Below are 13,640 nucleotides of genomic sequence, written 5' to 3' on the forward strand. Positions count from 1 at the left end.
AAATAAATCCCTCTCAGTTCCCTCCCATTGTTCTGCTAATGCCATTTCCTTTGGGAAACTGAGCCACGGCGCTGGGACCCGATCTGTGGATAATTACTGGAAACGGGGCTGGGGGCAGGGAAGGGATGGGGCGGGCACATAACGTTCCGTGCCTTATCCGATTGGGCAGATTACAGCAGGTCCTGTGCTGTCATTGGCCACCCACGTTGTCAATCAGGCGGCCGAAACTCCAGCCTCCCAAGTCTCCCAAGTTTGAAACTTTGTAAGGAGTCAAGTTTCAACCCCCCCATCTGTAACTGATCCCAGAGAGAAAAAAAAACGTCTTCAATTATTTACAAGCTATTAACTGACACAGACCATACCGTCTAACGCAAGACGCGGATAAGCAGGGAATTAATTACCCGATTTCGACAAGTTAAGGCTCCGACATTGCGAAGCGAAGAGAGAGAAAAAAGACCATTGTCTGATTTGGCCATAATGAAGGTCCGGGATTTTGCTCCGATGAAGATTTGAAAAAGCAACTCTTGAGTAAAGTTTACAAAACGGACGGAGAGGCGCTTCTTGTGCGTTTACGCGCTGTATCCGGTGTGCATTGAAGAAAGGAAGGTAAGACATTGTTAATTTCAAATCTTAACCTATATTCGTGATAGATCGCATTTAAAACATGCCAAAGAACGCTTCTAGGTAAGTTCTACATGTATTCCTTGTGTGCAGAGCACGGTCTTATTAATTATGGGGGGCGTTGCCATTAGGAGAGAGCATTTTAAATTAAAAAAAAAATTAGTAACGGTAGAGTTGAAACGTTTAATCAGAGTTTACTTCCCCTCCTGGCTCCGCACGAGGTGCCGTTTCTTTGCCAGGTCCATAAATGTTTTAACTTCTTCACCGAACTTGGTGGTGGTCGTGTGTGCGATGTTCCCCGAGAGCTTGACAGCTGTCAGCGTCTGCTTGCTTGTCGAGATAAACAGAAGTAGCATGTCTGCTTTCTCTCACATGCGCTGCCTTTTTTTTTGGGGGGGGGGGGTCAAATGAATTTAAAAACGAGCGAGCGCTCTCCTGTCTCCCCACCCACCCAGCAGATCGGTTAGAAAACGGAGATGAACTTTGGCCTCGCATTGACTCGGCGACAGGGATGGCCGGCCTCAGCTGTGTGTGTGTGTGTTTCCACATACATGGGTTTGCATGAGAAAGCCTGAAGAGAAACTCTGCACAGCTCAGTTGCATTCGTGAGAACGGAGATCGATTATCAGTGTTTAATTTGTGCGTATGACGAAACGCAGCTTGTTTGGAGGGGAAACAAGCTGTATGGTTTTAGGGGCACTGGCGCGCGTGAAATATATCCTGTTTGATTTGTTGAGTCATAAAAACATCCTTAAGGAAACACAGCGATAAGTCTTCGCTGTGCATTGTCTGGATCTGCTTGCCCCTCCGAATTGCACTCGAAGACAGATACCTAAAGCTGTATCTTCTTACGGTATGTCGGCAAAATAGGTCAAAGAAAGGGACATTGTTGTTGTTTTTCTTCCAAGACTTTGAAATGTTAATGTACCATTTGGTTGTGGTTTGGGGTACATCATCGCCTCTGCGCGCGATGCGTTTTTGTGGTTCCGTTAACGCTTTGAGAAACAGCTCACTTATTATTGCCTGGTCAGTTGCAAAAAGGCATCAAGAAACGATTAAATATAAACGTCACTTCGTATCAGCTCTTTGCTGTGGGCTTTAAGCTAACTCCACCGGATGTCGATGTTAGGACTGCGTTTTCTAAATGAATGCGTCTTTCATTAGATTTGTTTTTTCTCGCCTGCAGTGCATTTAATCAAAACAATACTATACACTAAAGAACATTTATTGGAAGCTTACAGTTCTAAATCCGTTCGCACAAATACGCTACATTCCTTTAGTTCTCAGTGGGACTTTGTGGATCAATTCATAAGAGTATAATCCCTTGTTAGATAATGACAGTCAAACAATAAATAATCCACAGAAGCTTAATTGTGTTTTTTGCTGGGATGAATGCAAGATAACACAGCGCCTAACATCTTAGTGATAAAGTATGTGAACGTTCAGATTCCGAGAGCAGCAGCGAGGAAGCTCATCCGGGCGGAGCAGCTTCCGCGGTTGCCTAGGTAACCCGCAGATGCATCGCTGCCTTGGCAACGCCGGTGCCGGCTATGCGAGGACGTGAAATTTAAGAGAGGTGTGACCACCGAGGACCATGTGTTCTTCAACAAAACAGGATGACTAAAAAGCAAACACACCTGCCATGTTTTACAGAGAAACGCTAGATCTGTATGTCAATAAACCTTAATTACAGGGATATAACCCAGAAGTAAATGCTTTCCTGAATACAACAGCTATAGCATGTTGTTACACAAAAGATTGCGTCTTTCATTTGGAACCCAATAACACCATATTAAGTGAAACCTTTAGAAGTGTTGGTATTCCTTTTAAATGTAGATTAATTGTATTTGTTGCGCCGCGGCTGTACACTAGGGGGAGAAATTGCTATGTAGTTACCCGACATTGTACTGCGGCTGTCGCCTCAGCTGGGTTATCAAGAATGAAAACGTCATTAAAACTAGATTATATAATATTTCAAACGCCCTGAGAAAATAAACAGTTACTGGAAAACAAAGCCTTGCCTGCGTTAGCCAGCGTACAACTTCGTATGAATCCGTTATCGGGAAGCCGCCGGTTCCCAGTTAAGGGTTGAGTCAACCCAGAGCTCATCCCGGAAGACCAGCGCGCAAGGCGGAGCTGACCGCTGGACACACACACACACACACACACGTCCAGCTCAGAAACAGCAGTTACACTGATTAGCATACGTTTGGACAGGAGCATGTGGCGAAATCTGGCACTGGGAACATGCACACTCCACACAGAAAGTGCTTCCTTCGAGAACTGATCTCGGGATCTGTAACAGCTTTGAATATACTACAGTAATTCTGGCTGCAAAGGTATATTTGATTTTTTTTTCCACGCCAAAGTTGCATGACCAAAAATCCACCAAAAAAAAAGAGCAGTGAATTCAAACCACACCTATTGCACCTGACTTATTTGCTTTTAGACTTTATGTCACCTTCTTTGTACTGCTTTCTGTTCAAGGTTTGTGGAAGTTATGTTTGCCTACGATATCATTAGGGTTCTGCCTGAAAGCAGCTTAATACACCTGTTGCATTATTGTCAAAGACCTTTTTCCCGCCTCATTATGTCTAACAAAAAAAGTTATGCATTATTAATTAGGTTTTTTTTTTGTTTGATGCCCTTAATAATTTATGATGCAATGGGCTGAGCAGATCCAAGTAAATCCGCCTTTGGACAGCGAAGCCGTGTTTTCCCTGTTTGGAATTCTGTGGAAACCCTGACAGGCACAATGGCCAGGACGCAGGGGTGACGTGGAGATCGATTACAATACTGCGGGCGGCTCTTCCTCTTTCCTCTTGGCTGCACAGGCCACTGTCCGGAAGGGCCGGTAGGTGGGTAGTTCTGGATTCGGGCCGCATCAAGCCAGTTGGTCCAGAGCTCATCCTGGTTTCCATGGCGATACGCAAACAGAGAGCCCAGTCCACCACAGACCCCTCTCCCAGCAAACACTGGTCCCCATTCCTACAGCTGGGTGGACAGGAGCCACTGACTAACACAGCAGCGTCTGTAGTGGGGACTCGAACCCACAGCCCACCTGTAATGAATGCCGAGACTGACGCACAACTCTACACTGCCTGCTAGACTTGGAGATAATTGGGTCAAAAAGAACATTCAGAAATTCAGAGCCAAGTCAAAATAATCAAATATCCTCAAATCAAAAGTTCCTAAAAGAAAGTTCTCCATTGACCTTGACTGAGATCGCCTGCAAGATGTCCAGAGACTCACCCTCAATGCCACATTGCTCCCTTTCCAGGGGGAGACGAAAGACAGACATTTTCTAAACATCTGGATCAGGGTCATGGAATCGAGAGCCCGAGACTGTCCAGGCACCCGACGAGCGCAAGGCAGGGTACACCCTGTGCCAACTCCACACCGACAGAGCCCGAAGTCCAGGATTGAGCGTAGGGCCTCAGCTCTGTGAGGCAGCAATGTTAACCCCTGCGCCACCGTGCCATCACTATCTTTAATAAGTTAGATATTTAATCATATATATGCGCAGTAGTTAACACTTGCCTTCCGCTCAAGGAAGGAGAAGAAATGAGATTCTGACAGCACCTTGATTGTATCTCTGTGCACACAGACCCACAATGGGCAATTGCAGTCCTGCAGGAACTGCAGATATTTTTCAATTAGCAGCCGATTAAGGGTCTGACAATTCTGTTCCATAAAATCATTAAGATCAAAGAAGTACAGTGGAAACCCAGTCCTCTGGAAGCCTTTGAGGATTGCATTTTCTTAAGGCACTAGATCAGAAATTCCTAACTCCGGTCCTGAGAATCCAATAGGTCTTCTCTAGGTCTCCTTAAGTCACAATTGTAATAATATATTTTAATATGAACATGCTTCTTCTGTCGTCTCTATAGTTGTTTATACAGTAATAACTATATATATAGTTATGTGGCAAAGGCGCTATATAAATTAAACATTTTATTAAATTGATTCAGTTAAGGTTTGACTGGGATTGCACAGCCTCAAGCTGCGACTGTTTTTAAAGAGATAAGAAACCCGTTGGATCCTGAGGTCTTGTGTTAGAAACTCCTGCCTGAGATCATCAGATTCCAATGATATAGAGAAGAAGGAGAATTCCTTACACTTATACAGCACTTTCCTGGACACTCCACTCAAAGCACCTCACAGGTAATGGGGATCCCCTCTTCCAGTGTGCAGCCCCACCTGGATGATGCGATGGCAGCCAGAGTGTACCAGTACGCTCCCCACACACCAGCTCTCAGGGTAGAGGAGAGTAGAGTGATGAGGCCAGTTCAGAGATGGGGATTAATAGGAGGCAATGACCGGTAAAGACCAGTGGAAAATTTGTCCATAACACCAGAGTAACACCTCTACTCTTTTCAAGAAACGCCCTGGGATTTTTAGTGACCATGGAGAGTCTGGACCTGGGTGTAACATCTCATCTGAAGGACGGTGTCTTTTTTACAGTATAGTGTCCCCGTCACTATGCTGAGGCATTAGGACCCACGCACTGCATGGAGAGCGCCCCCTACTGGTCTCACTCACACCTCTTCCAGCAGCAGCCTTAGCTTTCCCAGGAGGTCTCCCATCCAGGTACTGGCCAGGCCCACACCTGCTGGGCTTCAGTGGGGCTGCCAGCTGTAATTTGCAGGGTGATATAGCTGCTGGCATAGAATGTATGAGCTCTTTGTGTCTGCAACAATGTGTTGTGGTCTGTACGTGCACACTTAAGTTAAAAGACTTAAATAATAAAAAAGAAAGGAGTTGTTCCCGGGCGGATGAGAGTGAGGGCGGGCGGAGAGGAGGGAGGGAGGGAGGGATGTCTTCCTCCCTTAGCTGGCGAGAATAGTGAATTCGCGAGCTCACCTGTCGTGGAAAGCAGACGGAGTGCTCCGCTGGCTTTAGAGGAGACCGAGTTACAGGTCAGGTCACACTTCTGCACTGACAACCCCCGACATACCCAGACAGACACAGCCGCTCAGTCCCACCATGGAACAGGACTCAGATTTGGACCTGCTGGATGGTGAGTCACGGAGATACTTGCTGGTCATATTGTGGGTCAATAGTTGGGGTTTTTCTCTGTGTGGGAAAGGGGGTCACCTTTCTGAAACACCGTCTTCCTGCATGAACAGAACAGTTTCCAGAGAGGAAAGATTCTGGGTACTAGATTTTACAGTTTTCTTATTCAACATTTTCTTAGTTATGTTATCTTTTTTCATTTTATTCATTCCAGTCATTTATTCTGTTTTTGGCAATGTGATGTGAATGTTGTATTATTACAAGATCATAGCTTTCCCCCAGTTTATTCTAAAGAATAGTGAAGAAACATGGAATATGATAAAAATCCTGTTTTGTATGAAGTCCTTGCTGTGTTTTGTTTAGATTAATTTAATTTTTTATTTTTAAAATACATAAGAAAGGACACCCACCATACATTGTATACAGATGTGCCTCTTGTCCTGACTGGAGGATCTCATCCAGCTGTTCCTTGAAAGAAGGCAGGGATCTGGGTTCAGCATCAGAGCTTGTTCCACACTCCCACAGCCCTTTGTGTACAGTGGTGCCTCCCATCCTGACTGGAGGATCTCGTCCAGCTGTTTCTTGAAAGACAGATGCAACATGCCTGTGTAGTTTGTTCCAGGCTTCTTTAAACTTTCATTTTCCTGCACAAATGCAGAGTGTTTGTTAGTCAAGTTGATTGCAGGCACCAGTATTATTGTTTTTATCTCAGTTTAAATGTATTTAAGGAAATTTAACCAGGTTATTGATAGGTGTTGTTTCAACAGGCTTTTAAAGTACTCCTGCATAGATAGCAAAATATTAGAGAGGTGTCGCTACTTAAAAACTTATGACTCAATGCACGTTCCTAGGGGACCTGTTCATCACGATGAATTAATTCATTCTTTGATGAGTATGTGCAGATCAGCCTGTTCTGAATTGATGCAATCTGAAGGAATTCATTATGTCAGAGGATAGCTGATCAGTAAGCTCTCTCAGACTACATACGCTGCTGAGTATCCATTAAGATTTAACTTTGAAGTGTTAGGTTTAAAATATGAAGAAAAAAATTGCTATGTGATTTGTTCCTATCCCTTTCTTGTTTATTTGAGATTTTTAAATGGCATCATTAATGCCCATATTAAGTGTGAGCATTGAAACACATAATCAGTTTCATGCTGTTTCTGAAGTGTGAGCAGCTCCTGTCATCTTATTGTTAAAGTGCTGTAATGCCAATAGGACAACAGCATTTTCTCTCAATGGAAACTGAGATATGAAAGTGCAGGCTGCAGGAATTATGATATCTACCACACAGGAACCCAGCCTGACTCTAGCTTCCAGTTCTTGTTGCTTGGCTGCATTCCTCAGATTCCAGTCTGGGGTTTTCCTGGGAAAAGAGGCTGAATATCATTCTATTAGCAAAGCAAAGTAACCACATATCAAAATATCAATTACACTGTGTTGTGCAGAAGCACTTAGTGAGACTAAATAACTTTAAATTTCTTCTATTAACATCATATACATTTTTGCAGACCTTTCCCCAATTCCATTTACTGGCACTTGTTATAAAATGTATGGTATACTGTGGTTTAATTAAAGTGGTCCCTTAAATGCATGCAGAGGCTTAATATCTCTTAGGCATGTATAATTCTAAAACACTCCCTCAGTCTTGCTAAGCCTTCAGCATGTTTGGTTGAGGGATGACACTGGCTCCCTGCATCCCCTCAGCAACACCGTATTTGTAGGCGCTTTGAATTTTTCCTGTCAGATTATGAGGCTTGAAAAAATTGATGTTTTTTCGAGGAGGAAATGCAGAAATGCAAAAATGCAAAAATGCTTTGTTATGTGCCTGTTTGTCAGCGAGGACCTGAGCTGCTGAGGCTGACAGAGGAGCATTGTGCTTGTTGCTGATGGTTAATGGCTGGGTCCTCCTGCACATTGCTGGCTTTGTATTCCAAACAGAGATAAGACACACAACCAACAGGATCAGTAATGCAGACTTTGCATATCAGTACACAGCTTCTCCACACACCTATAGACCGTGGTATTGCAATAGACCTGGTTGCCCCTCCCAGCACACAGCTGCTAACTGGCTTGTTTTTTTCTTAAATGTGCCAACAATAAATTAATCTTCTCTCCTCAGTCTTATCTGCAGCTTGAGAATGCGATCTCATTTATGTTCTTCAACGCGCCCATCTCCCCAAGACGTCTCAGTGTTTTGATGAGCACTGCTGACTTCTGAATGACAAAACACTTCAGAGCATAAAGGTCACAAAACAAAGGGTGGCCGTTCTGCGCGTTTGAAGTAGTTTACGCTTTGTGAAATGCAGTTGTGTGCTGCGTGGGCATACTGGCCAAACCAATCAGAGATGCCAGAAAACGAAGATTGCAGAAGCTGAGCTAAATGTGTAATACTGCTGCTCTTCAGATCAATAAAGACAGCAGAATTGAGGTCCACGATGCACAACTCAGATTGGCAAACTCCTCGCAGGCAGTTTTGAACTTTTTCTACTCTTTAGTTGATGGCGAATCACCCACTAATATTTTTCCTAGCCTCGAAAGGTTTGGAAAATTACACATTTAATTCAGTATTTCCGGTGTCAGAACTGAGGCATCTAGAGTAGTGAAAGGGACTTAGCAGAGAAACTAACCCACTGTGTGGTTAAGGAAATCGGAGTCAGCACTAATTTATCCCTGTTCATTTACCAAAAGGCAGAACATCATGTAGTTATGTGCGGGACTGAAGTAATGTGCACATCTGCGCCTGTTTAAGTAGAGTCAGATTTCCGAGACCTCAGTGTGCTCCTCTGAGTACCAGGAACCATATGTACTGTAGATCCTGAAGACAGAAAAAATCAGACCACACTATTCATGGGTTGACTGAAAACGCCTACAAACCCCACTAGCCCCTAGCTCACTAGAAACTAGAATCTGCTTTCAAGCAGCCAGGTCTCCATCCTTTTCCTTTACAGTTTATTTGTTTCTGCTACTTTTAATATTAACAGTATAGATGTGTTTAGACAGGCATTCTCTGTCTATTTGCTGATGGGAGCATGTTCAGTTTTTGGGTGGACAGTTTAATATCTGGTGTTAAAAGACGATCCCCCCACTCCACTAGGAAATACATGCAAATAAGTCGAGGTTGATCTTGTGTGGGACAACTGAGAAAAAGGAAGAAAAACAAACTGATTAGGTTGTGGATTCTTTTTCAGGTGTGAAGATTTTACTGTGAGCAAGATTTGTTCTGCTTTCTTTTTAATTACTCAGTGTGGAGTTGTCCCCTTTTTGTAACTTTTTCAGTAGGTAGGTTATACTGTATATCCTGATCAATGTGATAGAGGGACGGGTTCTGTAGGGTGGCGTGACTCTCCCAGCTGAGCGAATGGTAGCCTAACTGGGAAGATAATCTGCCCCCAACCCCCACTCTATTTTGCAAGGATTGAGCCAGGGAGCTGCTACAAGGGTGTAGATGGGGTGGTGGGAGGGGTGCAACAGATACTTGCAAAGGGAAGTCCTGGGTGCGCAAATGTAGATCTAACCTTCTTCCCGAACATCTCTTACAAAGTCCACGAAGTTTGCAGGTGAAAGCTTCCTGGCTTGAAGGAACTTTGTTTCTGTCCCTGTAGACTCCATGGACACCTTCAGCACCAAGAACCTGGCCCTCCAGGCGCAGAAGAAGCTGATGAGCAAGATGGCCACCAAAACGATGGCCAACATGTTCATCGACGACACCAGCAGCGAGATTCTGGATGAGCTGTACCGCGTCACCAAGGAGTACACCCGCAACCGCAAGGAGGCCCAGAAGATCATCAAGAACCTCATCAAGATGTTGGTGAAGCTGGGCGTGCTGTACCGCAACAACCAGTTCAACAGCGAGGAGCTGGCGCTGGTGGAGAGCTTCCGCAAGAAGGTGCACACGCTGGCGATGACGGCGGTCAGCTTCTACCAGATCGAGTTCACCTTCGACCGCCGCGTCATGGCCAACATCCTGAACGAGTGCCGGGAGCTCCTGCACCAGGCCATTAACCGGCACCTCACCGCCAAGTCTCACTCCCGGGTCAACCACGTCTTCAACCACTTCTCCGACTGCGACTTCCTGGCCGCCCTCTATGGTCCCACAGACGTCTACCGCCGCCACCTGCAGAAGATCTGCGAGGGCGTCAACAAAATGCTGGATGAAGGCAACCTCTGACCTCTGACCCTTGACCTCCCCTTGAGCTCCAGGGTCTTTTTTTTCCAAGTACATCTAAATATTTTTTATTGTTTCATTTCCATGTGTTTCTACACCTACTTAATAAGTCCAAAGATGGCCCCACGATTGCAGATGTGACCTCACCCTTGAAATTCAGACTGCGATGAATCAAACGATGAGTCTCGATACTTCGGTTTCTCCCTGTGAAAAAATGTTCCACGCCATTGAAGTGCTTTCTGTTGGTCTTTTCTGTCTAAAGTGGATTGCTTGTGTGTCTTTTTTTATTTATTTTTTTTGAGAGAAGGAGAGGTAGGTTTTGAAACATGTAATCAAGAAGCTTTGACATTCAGACACATTTGTGTTTGTTCATGAAGGCTGTTTTGAGTCTGGTATTTTTGCTTTGGAACCAAAGCTTCAGAGGCCTTTTCCAAATATCTTCCGCTTTCTGTTTCAGAAAGAATAGGTTTTGCATAGAATTGGTAACAAATCTCTCGCAGATATTTAGCACTGTAATGTCCAAGCATGTCTTAAGCATCCTGGAAAAAGAACTAGAAGAATTGGGCAAAAAATATTTAAGACCTCAAATGGGAAGATAACTGTCATAACTAATCAGCAAAACACTTAAGATCAGTTTTACACAATGCAGAATCTCATTTGATGGTAGTTTTCTGCACTGATGAGCTCTGTTAATGATTTTGGTGTAGGAATTTGGACTTTATCTCCTTACAGTTTCCAAGTGTTCCTTCAAAGTGCCAGATCAGCTCAAGAAGAAATGGTTTATTCCATAGCATTTATTTTCTATGTTGGGGTTGTTGGACTCATATAGACAAAACACAGATACAGACAAATATATCCTCTAGAAAGAAAAAGATGAATCTATGCAATTCTTAAAAGGTTTTGTCTTATACAGGTAAATTCCTCACATACTGAAAAAAAAACATATTACTGAGAGGGTTTCTATAGGATTAGAGTGCAGCAGTATAGTCAATCAGTGTGCATTATATGTTGCAATGTTTACAACTGTAGAACCTGGGTCTCCCTGGTGTTTTTATGAATTTTTAGAATATCAAGGGCTTTTTTTGTTTTGCAACCTGTCGGACCAAAGAGAATGTGGGAATTTTATATTGGGACAAAGCTTTGTCAGGCACCAGGAGTTCTCTGAGTGCATTAGCCTGGAAAAACCGAGAAGGATTTGTCAATCAGTCCCCTGTGGAGCAAACTCAGAAATGACCCTGCCTGCCAGTAACGGAGAGGGCCTGTAAGCCAGGCCGGTTTTGCTCATTGACTGTTTTAGAACCTGAGTTTACAGCTGTATTTGTAAAAATAAAAAGAAACCGCAACTCTCAGTGCCTGTCACCCAAAATGAAACAGGGGACTCAGCCAGCTGGGCCCTGGAAATGAGCATCCCGACAAGATTATTCCATTGCTTCATCTGTCTCTTCTTCGGAAAAGGAAGAAAAGAAAACGAAAGCAAACTTGGTGCTCTGGTACATGTTTTATAGATCTGGCCCCCCATTATAAACAGTGTTTTTTTCCCTGGTTTTTAAGGTGTGCGGGGAAAGGGGAGTTGTGCCTCTGTAGTGGCTCACTTCTGATTTAGAGGGCCTCTGGGTTTTAGCGAAGGAGCTCGAGTGTCGTGGGGGGGTTACGGCTCTGTGAAAATGTCCGAATGGAGTAATCGGCAGAAACGAGAAGGGGGGGGAGAAAAAGAGCTGCCCCCTCGATAATCGCAGAGCTCTGCTTCGTCACCTCTCGTTCGGTAGCTCTCTGGCGGCTCAGGTGCGCTCGGGCCGCACTCTGAAGCCGTGACGGGCTTGCGGGGGAAATTGCTGTGTGGAACTGACTCACTGCTGGGTGCAGGGAGGCCTTTGAAAAGCCTTGTGCGTCAGCCAGGCGCTTCCAGTAGCGCAGCCTCCCTCCTCTTTGCAGGGGTGTTCGGCACTGCCATTAGGCTTGGAGGTGCTACAGCCATCCCACCTAACAAAAATCAGACTCTCAGACGAGACAGATACCTGAGCTCAATAAAATTCTTCTTCAGTGCTTGCAGGCTTAACCTGAAGGAACAGCTGCAGAAGCAGCTTCAGAGGCAGCTGGGGCTAAAACAGACGCCAGAGCATATTGGAGCTCCACTTTCACCTGGGTGTTACCTCATTCTTTCCTTAACTAAACCGAGCTCCGTCACACGGTGCAATGAGCTGTACAGCTCTGAACCCCAGCCCCTGCACACACACACACCCCCCCCCCCAAATCACCCATGCCGCTGTCTGTGCAAAGAGACTGGCAAGAGACTGTGCAAAGAGGGAGCACTGTGGTCCCGTTGCTCCCAAACGGGCCCTGGCTGGGCTGTGACGTCAGACCGAGCACCAGACTGTTTTGGAAACCGTGCGGCGCCCAAGTTCCCCTAAAACACGGGCCAGCGGGATTTTCCTCCTCCGATGGTGCCGGATCGTCTTCTGAGGGCTCTCCGGGCTGCCAGAGGGTTGCCGAGGGGATTTGTATTTATTGTGTTTATGGGCTGGCGCTGGAATGTGAAGAATAAACATTCGACCGAAGAGAGGAAAGATACTAGTGGCAGCCATGGCAACAGCCGCCTAGACTGTTGCAGTCGATCATCACATGACCCCAGCACACGCTCTTATCCACACTGTAACATTCGCCACGGGTGAAAAGCACAGCAAGGCGTGTCCACATTGCCTCATTTGCTGCCCTGGTGCGGTTTGCTCACTAAATACCTGGGTGTGTTCTGAAACACAATTCCTCTTTGATATTTAATGAGCCATCTGCCCTACAGTACGTGTGCACCACCAACCCACATAGGAACCTTGCTCATTTTATTCGGCCAGAGCACTATTTAATTAAGCAGTATGCAGGCCCAGGTAATTATACCTGCATGGTTTGTTGGGGTTTTTTTTAGAAATTGGGATTCGTATCAGAATAATTGTAGAGAAACGTTTGATCCACCATTTGCTGGTCACACTTGAGACAGAAACCATTAGCTGAGCAGCTTTTATTAGAAAAGGTCAGCTGGCACTCTCTATATATACACACACACTGCATTCTCCTGATCTCTTCCACGCCTTCTCAGGGGATAATGGTCTGAGACAGCCTGTGCATTTGCTCAAAAAAAGCCTTGGGAGAGGCTTGGGAGCACTACGGCCATCCCATTAGAAACTGAGAGACTCCTCTACCTTCTCTGCAGATCCTGTGCCCAGCTGCTCTTGTGACAAGAAGTTCTGTTATAGAAACTCAGTCTTGTTTATTTCTATTTTTTATGTTTATATTTTTATGATGGATCTTTGTACCGTGCTTGTTATGATTATTTTGCATCGAGTTCTTAATTTTTATGGAAGAAAATTATTGTAAATACAGCTGGTTTTTGTTTTCTGTGTATTCCCTATTCTAGAAGAGTAAAAATATACTTTTTTGGGGGGAAAAAAACAAAAGCTTTGCCTGTGGGTGTTTCTTTGTCGATGGAAGTCGTTTTAATCCACAGCTCTTTGAACTGTGCTGCGGCGACACGTCTAGTTTGACATAAATCTTAAACTGTCTTTGGGTTGCATAGCTTTTTTTGCGCCTATGTGAAGTCCAGTTATAACCATGAATAGGAAATACTTCTTTACACAAAGGGTTGTGGGGGTATGGAACAAGCTCCCCTGTTGTTGAACTGTTGTTGAAGCTGATACCCTGGTTTCTTTCAGGAAACGTCTGGATGAGATCCTCCGGTCAAGTCAAACTATTTAATGGTATAAATGGGTTGAATAGTCACCCTTTGTTTCTTTCTTTTGTTTTGGCAAATTCTTTCCGGTCTGCTCACACTTTGTGGATATTTCTG

General features: G+C 44.7%; 1 protein-coding gene across 2 annotated transcripts; it reads left to right on the forward strand.

The window, feature by feature from the left end:
- The first annotated feature begins 356 nt into the window (after positions 1-356).
- Positions 357-13,251, forward strand: tnfaip8l1 (tumor necrosis factor, alpha-induced protein 8-like 1). 2 transcript variants are annotated; one of them, XM_088907822.1, is made up of 2 exons: positions 357-606; positions 9,243-13,251. In XM_088907822.1, exon 2 carries the CDS (start codon positions 9,248-9,250, stop codon positions 9,806-9,808), a length of 561 nt encoding a protein of 186 aa, XP_088763948.1. In that variant the 5' UTR covers positions 357-606; positions 9,243-9,247; the 3' UTR covers positions 9,809-13,251. The 2 variants fall into 2 exon arrangements, with proteins under 2 accessions (XP_088763948.1, XP_088763947.1); XM_088907821.1 differs by lacking the exon at positions 357-606 and adding an exon at positions 5,528-5,641 and having other exon boundaries at positions 9,243-11,145.
- Positions 13,252-13,640: the final 389 nt, after the last annotated feature.

Source organism: Atractosteus spatula, chromosome 28, assembly GCF_055471065.1.
Source record: "Atractosteus spatula isolate fAtrSpa1 chromosome 28, fAtrSpa1.hap1, whole genome shotgun sequence".
Lineage (NCBI taxonomy): Eukaryota > Metazoa > Chordata > Actinopteri > Semionotiformes > Lepisosteidae > Atractosteus > Atractosteus spatula.

Coding starts and splice junctions, on each gene's coding strand:
- tnfaip8l1 (XM_088907821.1), top strand. CDS start 5,608: ATGGAACAGGACTCAGATTTGGACCTGCTGGATG. Junction 5,642..9,242: donor AGATTTGGACCTGCTGGATG/GTGAGTCACGGA, acceptor CTGTCCCTGTAG/ACTCCATGGACACCTTCAGC.